Source organism: Epargyreus clarus, unplaced genomic scaffold, assembly GCF_041222505.1.
Source record: "Epargyreus clarus isolate Ecla_fem2 unplaced genomic scaffold, WU_Ecla_fem_2.2 ptg000008l, whole genome shotgun sequence".
NCBI classification, from domain to species: domain Eukaryota; kingdom Metazoa; phylum Arthropoda; class Insecta; order Lepidoptera; family Hesperiidae; genus Epargyreus; species Epargyreus clarus.
The window spans coordinates 8,029,755-8,047,729 of NW_027332216.1; the positions used below are offsets into that span (position 1 = coordinate 8,029,755).

Here is a 17,975-nt window from a genome sequence, read left to right on the forward strand (position 1 = left end):
GCAACGTTCTCACTATCGATTGAATTAACATGAACCGTGCCTCACACCAGCTATCGTCTTGTGTATCTCGAACAAATAGCAGTTTAGACCACAGCGGTGAGCTTAACAAGCTTGTTAATTGAAATTCTATTAAAGATACTAGTGGAAACATAGGTAGGTACTATTTTTTTATTGTTTAAACTGGATTAACTTTTTTCACTGCACCAAAATAAATTATGTACCAACTTTAACCCAAAAAAAGTAAACGTTCATTATTGTTTTCAAAAATGCAACTGAAAGTACCTAGTACTAATATAAGAAAAGAATCAAGTTGAAATTATAAACAGACTAGCAGAACCCGCGGCTTCGCCCGCGTAAAACAATATTATATGACATACAAATAACTGTAATCGTAAATTTGTACCTAACAATTTTAACGATAAAGTAGCATTAATATTTAATTAATAAAAGCTTTTTTTTTCGTCACTGTGTACCTAAATTAGTCAAGCTTTCTGTAGAAACATACACAAAAACTCTAATTAGTGGACTGTAATGAATGTTTTCTTTAAAATATAAGTTTCATGTAGGATACAATAATTATTATTTACACTATTCCATAGGAACCCTCCATGTTATATGGGGCCTTACATGCAGCGGTTCTTTCCAGGGTCTCTGGCTGGGCGATTAGAGCTCCCATTCATGCCGCCCGCAACTCCAGAAGTCCCCGTTTAGTCTCGTACTACAGGCCGTGGATACTGTAGCCCTGTTCTAGCCCAAAATTTTAATCCAAGGTCTATGTGTCTACCACATCACCATCACTAATCCACGCATAACCACAACCATACCCCACGGCAGGACAAAATGTTGGCACGCAGTGTGCCCTAAGTAGTTGCGATGTACCTAATCAGTATACCAAAATGTAGGCTAAATTGAATAAACTTACGCATTATCATATATGAAATTTGCACCCCTTCAACGTTGTCGTGTATTTGTCTGAATAGACGTTTTCTGAAAAATCACGTTTCTAACTTCGAACCTAAAAGATTCCCGTATACATACATATAACACTTCTTTTACCTCCTTAGTAGAATTTCAAAAACATTCCTATGTACATATGCATCAATAGATACTTTATCAGCAAATTTCTGAAAGATAATATTCAACACCAGCGGTCGGCAACCATACACCCACGGGTGGTGTGTAGCCCGCGACTTTCCCTGGTGGCCCGCGGGTCTGCGCGTTACTAATAATTGGCCAAGTGCAAGTCAAACCCGCACCTGGAGGGTCCGTATAACCAAAATTTTCATTTTTTTAAATTTCTATTATTTAATATTGCAGCAGCCATTGAAGTACACACATTGTAAAAATTTGAACTGTCTACCTTTAACGGTTCAAAAGTTAGTTGGAAAAATATGGAATAGCAGTTTGTGTTGGACCCCTTTTTGTTTTCAACTTTTTTTATTTTTATTATTTGTTGTTATAGCGGCCACAATTGTGCATCCTCTGTAATAATTTCAAATGTCTATCTATTACAGTTCCAGAGATAGAGCCCTGTGACACACGGACAGAAGGACAAACAGCGAAGTCTTAGTAATAGGGTTCCGTTTTTATCCTTTAGGTACGGAACCTTAAAAAACCGCTGTTCTGCACTTCAGCACGCGAAATACATTCCCATGTTAAAAATATGTGTTACATCGGCCCGTGGAATTTCGCCCTACACTAAACTTCTCTGCTTTTTTCTTCTATGTTCTTTTTTTCAGACACGCCAAAGGAAATAACTTCAATAACGGTTTTTAAAGAAACTTTCATTACTAATAATACCCTAATGGGGTTGATTGTTGAGTTGCTAAAAATGCTGAAACAGATGTGTAAACAGAAAGACATAATGCATACACCCTTTTATAGTCGTTCTAAGGGTTGATCTAAAAAAAACAGTGACTCAGATGCTTTATTGAGTCTAATGAGAATTTTTCATAGTGGTTGCTTCCAAATTAACGGATTTTAAAATAAATTTATATTCCCTATTAATCGAACTTAAGGGTTGATTTTCCAAAAACGGTAAAATAGGTGTTCTATTATTTTCAATCAAAAAGCTGAATACCAATTTTCATAGACTTTGTTTCAAAATCTGCGGACTTCCCAACAAACTTTCAACCCCTATTTAACCCACATTAGGGTTGATTTTCTAAAGACGGTAGAATTAAAGTTCCACTATATCTAACCAGTAAGGCAATGACTAACTATCGTAGTGCTAGCTTCCAAATTGGCAAATTTTAAAATAAGCTCTCAACCCTTATTTTACCAACTTAAGGGTTGACTTTCCAAAAATGATGAAATAGGTGTTTAATTATTATCTCTCGAAAACCCAAATACCGATTTTCATACAGTTTACATCAAAACTGGGGGACTTTCATACAAACTTACAACCCTTATTGAACCCACATTAGGGTTGATTTTCCAAAGATGGTAGAATTAAAGTTCCACTATATCTAACCAGTAAGGCAATGACTAACTATCGTAGTGCTAGCTTCCAAATTGGCAAATTTTAAAATAAGCTCTCAACCCTTATTTTACCAACTTAAGGGTTGATTTTCCAAAAATGATGAAATAGGTGTTTAATTATTTTCTCTCGAAAACCCAAATACCGATTTTCATACAGTTTACATCAAAACTGGGGGACTTTCATACAAACTTACAACCCTTATTGAACCCATATAAGGGTTGATTTTCCAAAAACGGTATAATTAAAGTTCCACTATATCTAATCAGTAAAGCAATGACTAACTTTCGTAGTGCTGGCTTTCAAATTGACAAATTTTAAAATAAGCTGTCAACCCTAGTTTATCAACTTAAGGGTTGATTTTCCAAAAACAATAAAATAGGTGTTTAATTATTTTCTATCGAAAACCCAAATACCGATTTTCATACAGTTTACATCAAAACTGGGGGAATTCCATACAAACTGACAACCCTTATTTTACCCACATAGGGGTTGATTTTTCAAAAACGGTATAATTAAAGTTCCACTATATCTTACCAGTAAAGCAATGGCTAACTTTCATAGTGCTAGCTTTCAAATTGGCAAATTTTAAAATAAGCTGTCAACCCTTATTTTACCAGCTTAAGGGTTGATTATCTAAAAATGGTGAAATAAGTGTTTAATTATTTTTAATCGAAAACCCAAATACCGATTTTCATAGAGTTTACATCAAAACTGGGGGAATTCCATACAAACTTACAACCCTTATTTTACCCACATAGGGGTTGATTTTCCAAAAACGGTAGAACTAAAGTTCTATTATATCTAACCAGTAAAGCAATGGCTAACTTTCATAGTGCTGGCTTTCAAAATGGAAAAATTAAAAAAAAGCTGTCAACCCCTATTTAACCACCTTTAGGGTTGATTTTGGAAAAACCCTTAGATTAGATTTTTATTACTTTAAATCAGAAAGCTAAATACCAATTTTCATCCAGTTTGCTTTAAAACTGACGGACTTTCATACTAACTTTCAACCCCCATTTAACCCCCTTAACGGCGGAATATCAAAAAATCCGTTCTTAGTGCGCATCTACAATATAAAATGAAGCTATGTTTCAAATTTCATGATTGTAGCTTCAGCAGTTTAGTCAAAACCTTGATTAATACGTTTTGAACGTGAGTATCTTTTCGCTTTTATATATATAGATTAATTGAATGAAGATATATTCTTAACCAATACTAGGCATGGGAAAATGCTTTTCAATTGCTACCTTTACTTATGCATCCTATACAGTTTTGTAAACGAAAATAGTAATTTATATTGTGACAACCATTATAGTCGTATCCAAGAGCAAACAACAAATTACGAAAATATTTTACGGATCATCGCGTATTCTTTTTGTAGTGCAGTCTTTATCATGAGAATTCAATTTATACAACAAACACGTTGGTCTCAAAGTGCATTTAATATGCAGCCTGATTGACATGTCAAGATATGACAGGTGATTTAGAATTAACGTCAAAAGTTTGCACGGGCACTCTTCAACGAATCCCACCGACGTTATAAGAAATGCAACTGATCCGATAAAATAAGACGACAGCATCGTATGACAGAAGTTTTACATCCCTATAGTGATTTATTATGCTTGCACTTCGGCTTACGTAATTTTGAGAGTATGTATTCAATCTATATTTCATTAATACATAATATAACCGATGTAGGGCATGTTAATTACAGAAAGTCCCAAATAAGCTTGCAAGCATTATATTTATTTGTGAAGTACAAACAAATGAACTATATCCCTTATTTTAATATTAAATAAATATTCCTATTTCGTCTTATAATAATAAAGATGTATCACTTTTACAAAGACGAAACACGATCAGTGTTTGTAAGGTTTCAGGTATGTTTCAGGCAGATTACGAGACTTAGTAAAAGTTATTTCAGCACCTTTTCGCAGATTATGATCTTCCAGATGAATAAACCACGATTAGATTTACGTAAGATTATAGGGTGTCATATTTTCCGTTAATAATCTAAGACAGTACGATTTAATACAAAAAATATGACGAAAATCTTTTGCAGGTAAAATAAAAATCTCAAGAAAGCAATAAAAGTACAAATCAAGTATTTTTAACTCTCGTAGCATTACTACGGATTATTTTGTTGTAAGTAGTCTAATTCTATTGACAATCATTATAGCTCCTGCTCGTATTTTAGTTCAATAGATTTCAACGAGCGCTTTAACTAAGCGTGCGAGCTAATTAGATTAACTATACTTTTCGATTCGATCATCTTTTCTCATTTTATTTTTATTGCCCCAATTTACATCAAATTTAATATAAAATTACAATTGGTACGTACCGGTAGAATTATTGTATGCTAAAATATTTTAAAATTGTAACATATGTGTAAAATATTAACTTACCTATTTATCCAGGACTACGATACGATGTTGAAAATGTCACTCACACTTTTAATTAATTTACGTCGATCTTTATTTTCAGTATCAAATTTTTAGTTCTATCTTAACATGTATTATTTAAATTGAAAACATAAATAAAAATATTAAAATAATCTTAAAAAATAAAAGGAAAACTGCCCAAGAGGGATCTTCACCGCGACCGTGCTAGTTTGAAAATGGCGGTTTTTCTCTAAGGGGCGGCGATCGTCCTTGCGTAGCGACAAGGTCTTGGCGAGGCTATGTGTGGACGCGCGGCACAAATCCTCTGCCTCTTATACTCATCGTACGACCATTTAAAAGATTCATTGGCTCAGTAGCGCAAGGATATTAATAGTCCTGTGACCTATGTGTGGAAAACGCAGGAGCACATGGGAGCCAGTTTTCTTCACGCAGACATAATTATTTTCACTTATATTTACTTATGCGAGACGATATGTTTCTATACGATAATCCTCTACCAAGTACTATATTTTATTTATAGGTATATTACGAAAACCTATTATTATATTTTACAAATTTTAATTTTACAATCACAATATTTCTTAAAGTAACATATAAAAAAACAACCTGCAAGTGGAGTGGAGGTGGGTTATATTCCGTTAATTCATCGTTACACATCAGAAAAAATCAGAGTCGATCCAGTGGAACAATAATCAATAGGTAATTGTTTAATGATGAAAACAAAGTTTACAACATCAATGTCAGAAGCATAACTTAACTGCTGCTGCTTTCATAGTTTAATGATCCCGCAATTATTACAACTCTATAAATAAAAATGTAAAGGTCCTAACTTACTACCTTGCGTTCGAAAAATATTTTCGCTTACAGGTATTTTAATTTTGTACCGTTGGAAGTAATTTCTCAAACTCCTCTTTGTAATATGATACTAAAATTCGCCGCATAAAAACCACCTTATAAACATAAGTTTTTTTCGACATTTAATATTATTAAAAATGATGACTTACGCCCGTTAATAAATTAATCAATCTATCGAATATTTAGCGTATATCGAAATTTCACAAATTTCGATCTTTGATAGGAAACATTTGGATTAATTGAGTTTTAACAACGGAAGATAGAAATATGTGATATAGGTATATACAATATTAGACCTTGGCTTCAACAATTTTTGTATTCTTCTGCTGAAAATAGGCGAGGCCTAGATCCAACAAGTTATTGCAGTATGAATTATTGGAAAAAGGTACAGATTTGAAACCAGCCCATTTCCTACGTTTTAGGTCGATATCTATACTACCCAGTGATAATAACTGAACAACAGGCTTATCGCGTCAACCGCTTAGAGCTTAGTTTTGTAAATAAGTAAGCTACAATTTCTCCTCAGGTCTTAGAATATACGAATACGAAGAAATCTAGCAGTTGGAAAGTTACGTATGATAGCAAAACATAAAAACCAATCCATCTAAACAAAAAAAATATTACCGTCATATTTAGGATAATCTTTAATCTAGACTCCATTGTTTGTCAGTCATAATAAACTGTAACTAAGTACATTAAAATAATTTAATCACACTTATACTCAATTACAAACTAATAGGTATCATACTCTAGGTCAGTATTTAAAATTTAAAATACAAACAGTGAAGTGTTATAATGATATACGTAACTACTTGCAACAAAATTCTCCGCATACCTAATTACACTAATTTTATGTTAGCTTCTAAGTAAATTGAAACAAATTGTTTTGTTTCTTATCGAGCTACAAATTAAAACGAAATGCAAAAATGTAAATTTCAAATTAGCGTCCGCATACGTCTTAAGTCGCTAATTTGTATATTTGGTTTTTATTTCATATATTTTACCGTTTTCATCACAAAACATTTAATAAATAAATCAATTGTTTTTATTATCGCATAAATAAATTATTTTAGTAGTACTTATTATGGACAATTGTATCAATAACGTATATTTACGACGTAACGGTGTCATTTCGGTAAATACAAGGTGGAAGATGAAATGAATTAATGTTGATTATGGGCACCTAATTGTTAAGCAATATACTTTTAGTTAATCAATATAATTTCTTAACAATATTTTAAGAATCCGCTGACTTAGAAATTACTTTTAAATATGTTATTTTCAAATATATGTTCCACCTGTTTTTAACATATTATGTAAATTAATGTTATTTCAAATTTGGAGCATTTTCCCTATTTTGATCTACTAACTTGTCGGATGTTGATAAATATCTAATTGTTCTATCTTCTATTTCTGATAAAATAAAATATGTTTATAAGGTATACTTATAAATTATAAAGGAAATATTCGTAAACATGAATGTTAGAAAACGCAACCTGCTTAAAAGGTTATTTTCGGATACATTTAGGCAATTGTTTTGTGACGCATCGGAAACAATTCGTCAAAACATTAGGTTTTGGTGTCGCGCGTGTGATGTACATAGTAAGTTACTGATCAACCTTGACTTGACAATAACCTTTTATATCGAGGTGAAGATTTGGTTTCTGTAACAGGATAAGAATTGATTATGATGTTTACTTTCCTGCATTCCGCAGTTCCGATGTCTTTTCCGTTTGTATACATATATATACTCGTAACTAGTCTTAACATTTATATGTAGAATGTACATATACGAGAAGAGCGTTGGTACAATGGAGTATTTTACATATAGTACCGTAATGATACATTATTTCCCTGTCTATCGTAAGAAGCGACTAACAGGGGGCTACCAGGAGTTCCAGGGATGCGGGCGGTAAGAGTCGGTGCTAGAACCGCCCGTCCAGTGACAACGAGGAAAACGGGAGTAAGTATGTAGGTGTGGCGGCATATGGCCGATTTCACTCATCCCACTTCCGATTCCTGTCGCATATTGAAAATAAATATCCAATTTATGCGATAAGAACACAGATTTGAAATCGCAAATGTAAGAATTTTTTTTTTTAATTCCCAATCAAACTTACATCAATATAGATGCTTATTAAAATATTAAATTTGTTCCTGTCCGTTGCAAAGCCAAAAAAAAAAGCCAAGAGCGTTTTGAATAACAGCTGAAAAAAGTTTACTAAGTATCTACCTTCATTATACTAAGCACTTCATATAAAAAGTATTACATAATGTCATGTAATCGGTTTTGAATGATTATGTAGAGTTTTGAAGGTGGTAGAATCCTTTGTGGTTCGACTCCGGCGGTACCACCGCCACACAAGGGAGACAGACTTTTTGAGGCGTTCCAGCTTAGTCCTCAGGGGTAGCGGCGCATCTGTGGCCGACCTCAGGTAGGAATATCTAATCCTATCTGGGGTTGATTACAGATGTCCATAGGCGGCTGTAGCCACTTACCATCAGGTGGACTCTATGCTCGTCTGCTACTCTTATATTATATAAAAAAATGTAGTTTACAATTCTAGGAAAGTATGATGACGTACAGATAATATAGTAGGTACCTAAACTTCATATTTATTATATTTTTTACTGTAGGTGAGTACATTTCTTGAGACGTCTATTATGTATGGAAATTAATTGGCATACTGTCGAACAAGGTGTAATGTATGAAAAAATATTATCTTTAAAATTATCACTCTCTTTACTTTGCCATCTAAGTATCAATTTTTCATTGTTCGTTTTCGATTACCGACTAGGGAGTCGGCCCTTTAATTAGCTATTCCTAATATATTAGGATTTGGCCGTGCACGCCCACTTGTCACTGTACCTGTACAATATATAAATAAAGTAAAAATCTCATTAGGTCCACATATAAACCGATAAATTATATGAGTCCATTTAAAGCATTTCGAACGTAATTTATCGTTTCATAATGAATAATTTATGTCAAAAATAAAGTTAGCTTGTAACGTATTTGCGTGCTGCGAAACATGTATTTTCTGCTTAGCTGTATTGTTCACGTATACATTTCTTAGCGTCAAGCCGACACCACAGGATACTTATTTGGACTTTTACTTTAAAATCAATAGATCATCAAACGTTTTCAAATACATTAAAAAAGTCCCCGATAAATTAAGTAGTAATGTTAATTCGTTACGCCCCTGCAGAATTATTTTGGTAAGGGCACTAACCCATAAAGGTTTAATTATGTAGTTTACTTACATTTAGATAATTGAATAATGTACATACATATCTATGTATGCAAATCCGCATTGTGTAATAAAATAGTAAATGTATCTACATTTATAACACAACATATTATGTACCTATAATATATTGTATGTAAAATAATATACCATGGGCATTCTGCAGGCATTTAAATAACATCATTAACTAATACTTATATATTTTGTTCAAGTGCAACATGTTATTGCTTTTATAATTCGACTTAAGTGCAACATTTTATCAAAAAAGAGTATACTTTTGTAGCCTTAAATGCAAGCAAGGAACATTAACCCCTTTGCGATACAGTAGTCAGCGTAAAGTTGTAAGTCAGCGATACGAGTGATTCACGTATCATTCTTAAGCTTTAATGGATTGAAAATTGGTGACAGTGACTAAGATGCTATCGAAATCATAAATCATTACCAATACATTAAACGTATGTATGTACTTAAATTGTTAAATATGAAAATACGCGAGTAAGTACAAATATTATCTACCTGTTGTTATCTTATATATAAAATTCTCGTGTCACAACGTTAGTTACCGTACTCCTCCGAAACGGCTTATAACGATAACGAAATAACTAATACTGCGTAATTTACATAATAAATAAATATTTTTTTCAAATATTTTAGGGACATTTTGGCACGGAGACGTGGCAAAACTTTTTTACGCAACTATTTCAATTCTCAAAACTGGGTACATTTTCTTGTTAGGAGTGAGTAATCTTTACTAACCTATGATGGCAACATAACGTTTGCCGGGTCAGCTAGTATTATCTATAAATATGTTATCTTTCATAAAGCCAGGATGATTAATAATTGCAATACGAAATAACCTACAAGTAGATAATAAATAACAGGAAGTATGCCACTTAAAACGGTTCTTAAGTATTCTCCAAATTCCCCTTTCATAAACAACTATTACCTATACCTACCCTTCGTTCTAGATAACACATTGATCGCAGGTTCTTAAGTTCTTACCATTAATAAAAATACTTGCTACTAAATTTGCATGTTATTAGAGTTTAAAAACTTTAAACTATTGGTAACGTGTCAATAGCCACTTCCATTTACTATTCCAGCTCGCTCGCTGTAATAGTCGTACTTATCTATGTAAGTGAGAAATACACACAAATGGCAATCAAAAGAAAATGAATAAAAGTAACGCATATTATATAAACGATGGCGATCACTTATCCACGCTCGGCCCATCTATTTATACTTATATTTGACAATACCTCACAATTAAGAATATTCATGATATAAACTCAATATCTTGAACTGACGATTAATGCTTATACCGTTACCATTCATACCGTTGTTCAATATAGAAATGATAAGTTCATATGTGCAATTTTCTCATATGCAGTTCAGCGTAAGCACTTTAAGACACTTAAAACTCCGGTCATGCCTGCGAAAAGGTAGATATTCAATTAATTTATGCATCACGACTGCAACCGAAACCAAAACATCAGGAACCGTTATTTACTCACGTTTTCAGAATGCCTGATAACCACAGCCTGAAATAAAGTTCTAAAAAGTAGGTTAATTATCGACAAGTATTTAAAATATAGGTATTTTGGTTAAATAAATTGTGATTCAAAAGGACGGCTTTTGTATGGATATTTGTTGATCACTCGTTATAGGGAAATACATAAAAATGTCGTCATACAGCTTTATGTTTCTTAAAATATACTTACCTAATGATACTTACATATATAATAAACTAATCAGAACACTTTGAGAGCAGTGGCACTACGGCTATACCAATTTCTTCATGTTAACAGAAGTCTAAAGCGCCATTGTTTAATTTTGAAGACTGTGATAATAGAAAGACACTGTTATCGAGATATTAACTTACTTAGAGGTAACAATGCATCTGTGGTTGACCTCAATGTAAAGTTGGAATCCATTCACTAGGGGTGATAAATAAAAGTAAAATGGGGCGGCGCTTACCATTAAATGGATTGCATGCTTGTTATTTCAATGTTATAAGAAAAATAAATAGTCATATTCTTACCCATGAACTAACATTAATCATGATCAAAAACATTATATATATTACATGTTTTAAAATCACATAGCATATTTTAGTTAATTTCGTTGAGGATCAGATGTTTTTTTAATCAAGTTTTCCCGCCATAAGGTGGCGGCAAAATGATTATACTTTTTATAAGAAGATGTAACTGACTTAGATTCTATGTTTTTGACCGTTTATTCTTTCTACCCAAGAAGAATCATAGACTACAGAAGATAGTCAATCGTCATGATTGACGAATGGTAAAAATATGGCAATATGAAACATATTTCCGTTTATATATACATATAATATATTCTGATTATATATTTATACAGGTATTTGTAATATTAAATGTATTTTATTATACTTTAAAACAAGATAGAGTTGTTAGTGTGTTTCTACCTTTATGTTAATATTTATAGTCTATAACCACAAATTCTGTTACTTCCGGCTAATCCTGTTTAGTCATCTGTGGAACGTGATTCGTTTCCCTAACAAACGTCAAAGCTAAATTTATCGAATTTTATTTTGCCGAGTAACATTTCCAGCATTTGTTTGATACAAAAACAATTCAATATTCAATTTAAAATCACTTATATTAATACGTAAAATCTGCAAACATGCCACGTGGTAAGTTGTATTAGATGTCCAAACCACACTTTGTTCTATTTCAATGTCGACCAATGTTATTGGGAGTGTGCTTTTTGTTATTACTTAACCTGATTCAGTTGTAACATGACTTCAATATTACAGGTAAATATACGAATCATAAGGGACGCAACCGCAAATTCACCAGCCCCGAAGAATTAGAGGAGCAGAGAAAACAGGAGGAGAAAAAACAAAAGTAAAGTCATACATTTCTTTATTCTTCATATACAATTAATAAATAACATTGCTACAAAACACTACTCATGTATAATTCATCGCAATTCTAACATAAACGTATACAGTTCTGTCTATATTCACAATAATAGTACTAATGTCTTATTTATTTCTAATATATAACATTTAAACCGGTATAATATAAATAATTTACATTCGCCCTAAGATTACATGTCATCTACTACGTTTATTAATGTTTCAAAACACTTGTTAATATATTTGCTACATTCATACATACAAAAAATGGCTGATGCAACCAGTGCAAGTGGAGTATTTTTTTTTTCAATTTGTCATTGAATGCATAAAAATCAAAATTATACTTGATGTATACTGATAGTGTATTTTCATTTGCATTAGTGTTTACTTTTGACTTATAAATTTGGTTTTGGTTCTACCACTTTTGTGGGTCGACATTAGAAGCAATGCTGCCACACCTTTTTCTTTTTATAACAGCAGTGTCCCAGTTAGAAAAGTATAGTAAGAGAGACATACTTATCTAAGGCACTCTAACTCAATAGTCAGCCGTTTTCTAACTTAATCTATGATAAACCTCAAGTAGGACTCTAATTCTATCTGGCGTTGAATATAGATGTAATGGCCGCCGGTAGCCACTTACCTGGTGAACTGCATGAACGTCTGCTACTCCTATATTACATATAAAATATAGTATATATAAAATAACAATTATATAAGAAAACAATATGTATTTAATAAAAAGGTAATGTATTCATTATAGATCTGTTTTTAATTTTATTTTTTATATAATTTTCAGATGGAGAAAGGAGCATGAGGGTGAGAGTTCTAGCGAGGAGGAGACTGAAGACAAAAAGTCCAATGCATCTGGTAGCGGTAGTGAAGAGAGTGATTCTGATGATGATGTAAATATATTTGTTATTTATGTTGAACAATACTTCTTTCTCTAATGTCTTGATGTGACTACTAACCAACAATTCTTAGATCAACTCTTATGAAGTACAATATTTATAAAATATTTAAATGACTAAGTAATTAATCCATATGCTTACCACTATGAATTGTCTGCCCGCTGGGGTCGAACTTTTTGTGGTTTGAATCTGATGGCACGACTGTTACACCTATTTCTGCCTAAAAACAGCAGTGTTAAGTTTTAAGGGTTTAGTAATGGAAACATTTATAAGGTGTTCCAGCTAAGATCTCAGGGGTAGTGATGCATCTGTGGCCAAACTCAGGAAGAAATTTAATCCTATCTGAAGTTGATTATGGATGTCCATGGGAGGCAGTAGCAACTTCTCATCAGGTGATCTGCTACTCCTGTGTTATAAAAAATAAATCGAATTAATACATTTTGCAAGCTCAATGTTTCCACCTACCTGAATAGTTCATGCTAAAGGTATTCAAAAAATGATATAGGCAGTTGATGCATGTTAGTAAGTCAGAAATAACTTTTTACTTTTGGACACCTAATGGCCTGATCTGCACTATAATATCTACTTACTTCTTAAAATTGCAGTGGTTATTAAATTCTTTTATAAAGACACTTAGTGTAACATATCACACTTTTTTCCAGCATCCAACGAAAGCTAAGGGTGTGTCCGGCCTTATAGAAGTAGAAAATCCCAACCGAGTAGTCAAGAAAAATAAAAAGTTATCCAACTTGAATAACCTAGGTGAAGGAGAAAAACCACAGCTCTCAAGGTACTAATTATTATTTATTCTAAAATTCGTATTTCACTATAAAACAATGTGTTGATTTGTAAAAAGTAGTATTGGGCAATATGAGATTAATAGATGAGTAATTGTTCTGGAGTCAATTCACATATGACGACCAGCGTGGCGGAGCGGTCACCATACCGGTCTGACACGCAGAGGGTCCCGGGTTCGATCCCCGGCCAGACGGATATCTAAATGATGAATTTAGATTTCTGTTTCTGGGTCTGGGTGTTTGTGTTTTAGTCTATGTGTGTGTCCATGGCACCCACGATACAGGGAATCCTAGTGTGGGGCTGTGAGTGTAGAAAGCGTTTGTTTTGTTTGTTGTTTTGACTACATATTTTATTGGTAAGTTTCCATGTGTGCAGCTTGATTTACAAGTTACGGATAAACTGCCTTAACACTAAGGCAGTTAATCTGTAAATTACAATCTTGATTTACAATTACAATCAATAAATCAATTACAATCTTGGTTTACAGACACATAAACAGCTTTAGTGTTATGGTAGTTTATACGTAAATTGTAAATCAAGATCAAATTGTTTTTTTTAATGGAATTTTGCTGTTTTAGTTCTTATTTTCGAATACTCTGTTTCATTTAGTTATTACGTTATTACAAAGAGTTATGTACCCAAAGGTTAAAAACAGAATTCTATTACTAAGCGCTGTCTGTCTATCTGCCATAGTGCTCTATCTCTTCACAGAATATATACAATAGTGGCTGCTATAACGAAAAATACTAAAAATAAAAAATAATGAACATTTGGTGGTATGGAAGCCTCCATGCGCGAGTTTGACTCGACTTGGCCAATTATTACATCGATAACACTGATTTATATTACCCATTCGTCATACATTATTGTCCCACTTCTGGGCATGTGGGTCTTCTCTCAGAATGAGAAGGATTAGGCCATAGTCCACCTCGCTAGCCAAGTCCATATTGGTAGACTTCACAAACCTTTTGAGATTGTTTTATATAAATCTCAGGTATGCAGGTTTCCTCACAATGTTTCTGGTCCTTCACGGTTTTAAGCAAGTGATAATTAATTTCTAATACGCACATAACTTTGAAAAATCACAGGTGCATGCCTGGGATTTGAACCTCGGGCCCCTCGTTCGAGAGGCCGAGTTTCTTAACCATAAGGCTATCACTGCGTTTTAGGGCACAATACCCAAAGGGTAAAAATGGAACCCTATTAGTAAGACTTTGCTATCTGTCCGTCTGTCACAGGGCTATATCTCCAGAACCGAAATAAATAGACACATGAAATTTTTACAGAGGATGCATAACGGTGGCCGCTATAACAACAAATACTAAAAATAAAATAAAGTTGAATATTAAAAGGGTTCTCTAAACAACAAACCGGTATATTTCGTCATTTTTCGATCTAACTGTTAAACCGTACTAGGCAGACGGTTGAAATTTTTACAATCCGTTACTATTAATTACAAAATTAATTAAAACAATTACTATAAATACAAATAAGAACCATAAAACATATTTTAATATAGTTAATTTTATTTTATTATACGTTGTTTACGTATCATTGGTCATCACCCCAACGCCATCTCTTTTTGTGATACATAACTAAGTATTGTTGAAAATAATAAAATGAATAAAAGTAAGTAAAAAATAATGAAAATTTGGTTGTACGGAGGCGTCCATGTTCGAGTTCGACTCGTACTTGGCGAATTATTATTACCCATTATATGTTCGTATTTCTAGGCGTGAACGCGAAGAAATAGAACGTCAGCGCGCAGCGGCAGCGTACCAGAAAGCTCACGCGGAAGGCAAGACGGACCAGGCCCGCGCGGACCTGGCCCGCCTCGCCATCATCCGCCAGCAGCGGGAGGAGGCGGCCAAGCGGAGGGAGATGGAGAAGAAGGCGAAAGACGAGGTGCCTAAGAAGAGGTAGGGAGAATTGAGTGTTTTTATAAGTTCTTATTTAAGTTGTGAGTGATGCGCCATGTAGCAGAGTGCCGGTCCGATGCGAAGAATGTTGCCAGTTTGATTTCCGGACAGATATCTGAATGATGAATATAGAAATCTGTTCTGGATCGGATTGAATGTATATTCGTGTGTCGTTGTGTATTCCTTTATGAGTGTGCATGGTTACCATGACATGGAATCCTTAGATGGGGTTGTGAGTGTAGAAAGGGTCTAGCTTTTGTTTATTTGCATGTGAGGGAAATCTTGCTACTGAATTTTGAACCTAAATTGAGTTGAAATATTGAAAAGTTTGCACATATTTTGGATGACAATACATAATAAATTTAGTGATGTTGTTCTTAATTCAATATGGCGGATGCATCATTAAGGTGACAGGCCAATTAATTCTCATGCAAGCCATGATGTGGTTATCAAATGAAAGGGTATTTTTAAGAAGAATATGAAAACAGAATGATATTAAGGAGTTTATTCTTAAAAACTCATTTAATATAAATTATTTATGAAATAGTAGTACAATTAGCATGCAATCCACCTGATGAAAAGTGGTCACCAGATTATATTCGATTTCATCATAAATATTTTTAAATTGTCTCAATTTAAATAAAATATGTAATGAACATAAGTAACAAAATTTTCTTTTATGTACCTTTTCAGGTAGACTAATACTCGGACAATAGATGAATGGGAACACCGTGATACTTCACAAGCTCGCAATACCACTGATCCATTCAATGTTGAGATGAACCATCAATTCTAACAAAGGAACAGCATAATAGCATATATACATTTTTTATGACGGCATATTATTCAAGACTAAGCACTGATGTCAGTTTAAATGTTTTAATCCTCTTCGGGATATGCAAATATGTGACAATTGGGGTGTGTGTAATATTTGTTAAATGTACTAGATTAATTATTTTCTAAATAAATTTGATGAATAGCACACAATTCGGAGTAACAGTAGCATGTCTGGGTGCTCAAAACACTGGCGATCTATATCAATTAGTTGGTTTTCAATGTACACTTATTAATTTTACAATATACACTATATATTATTTTGTTCACATTTCACTTGTTTTTAACATAACGCTTTATAGGCAATATGAAAGCTGTTTAATTATATTGTTGTAATTTGTACATTGTTTTGCGCAAAAGTAGTCAATTCTTTATTATATCAATATTTTTATATTGAAAGTGATTATGGAAACTAACAATTTAATTTATACACAGCATGTGTTTAGTGCGTAGATGTGCATAAAAATAATATTGTTGGGAATTTGTAATATGAAACTAACTCTAATAATGATGTCGTAAAACTATTTTATAAATAAATTCAAGTTATATTATATGAATGTGTTCTAAATAAATGCTATAAGTAGTTGACGTTTTATTGTATTTAAAAGTTATTTTATTATATTGTAATTCTATTTCATCTGAAATGTTCAATTATAGAACTGTTTTCGCATAATTTAATATATGTGTTGAGTAGAATGTCCGTAGACTGCAGTTCCTTACATTATATAAAAAAATCCTTATTGTAATTTACTGAGATTATAAAAATATTTTTCTTTTGACAAAACAACTGCAGATCGTTTTCATTATCATCGGATCTCTGACTGTATTTGAAATGCTTAGGTCTAATTGTTAGATAGTCTCACTAGACAATTTTTATATGCGAATGTGTATCTGTACAATAAAAAATTAAATTCATCTGGATTTGTTTTATTTAAAAGGTTTTAAAAGAAGATCGCCCACAGATTTAAGTGAACCAGATTACCTTTTGAACATTAAATATATATTTGTAACAACGTTTTTGAACTGTCCCACATGCGATATTGCAATTTGACGAGTATTTGCTTAACTCATTTTTGTGGTAATTTGGAATCTTTTGATGTCCGAATTGATATTGTCGCCATCTACATCAAGATCTGTTTAAATGCTAACAGCGCCATCTATTAGCAGGGCGCTAACAGAAATTATTAATACTTGAACTTGAAAATATGATCCTTAAAAATATTTTTGTCAATTTAGTATTATTATATATTTTATTATATTAGATAAGACACATACCATGGTGCTAGTGGGGTAGTAACATTGAACAAGAAAAAATTGCTTCTTGTTCCGTGGGTAGTAAATTACAAAATAAATATATATATATATATTTATAGTGTTTTACGGCTTTCGATTTTTGCCTTTCAGCCTAATTAATTATTATCACTACCCAATATTGTACATAATTAGGTTACCTCGTATAATTGAGTGTATTAATTAATATACCTACAATCGTTATTAAAGGAATTCACAAAGACATTTTGATTCATTGCTAAGCCGAAATTTTCGAAGTTTTGCCATAAATCTTCGATTTACTGCCGCATTCCGCCATCCGAGATAAAGGATTCCTAAATATTAGCGAGTCTTCGTGAAG

The 17,975-nt window shown here is 32.8% G+C and overlaps 2 protein-coding genes across 2 annotated transcripts in view; one reads left to right on the top strand and one right to left on the bottom strand.

Moving 5' to 3' along the window:
- Window positions 1-5,174, bottom strand: part of LOC140744310 (uncharacterized) — a 33,792-nt gene extending 28,618 nt beyond the window's left edge. Inside the window, exon 1 of the mRNA XM_073075870.1 lies at window positions 4,888-5,174. The gene's annotated coding sequence lies outside the window, so the exon portion shown is untranslated. The remainder of the gene's footprint in view (window positions 1-4,887) is intronic.
- Window positions 5,175-11,482: 6,308 nt separating this feature from the next.
- LOC140744320 (28 kDa heat- and acid-stable phosphoprotein) lies at window positions 11,483-17,260 on the top strand. Its single transcript, XM_073075880.1, has 6 exons — window positions 11,483-11,658; window positions 11,782-11,872; window positions 12,683-12,788; window positions 13,457-13,584; window positions 15,326-15,511; window positions 16,205-17,260. Exons 1-6 carry the CDS (start codon window positions 11,649-11,651, stop codon window positions 16,206-16,208), a joined length of 525 nt encoding a protein of 174 aa, XP_072931981.1. The 5' UTR covers window positions 11,483-11,648; the 3' UTR covers window positions 16,209-17,260.
- Window positions 17,261-17,975: the final 715 nt, after the last annotated feature.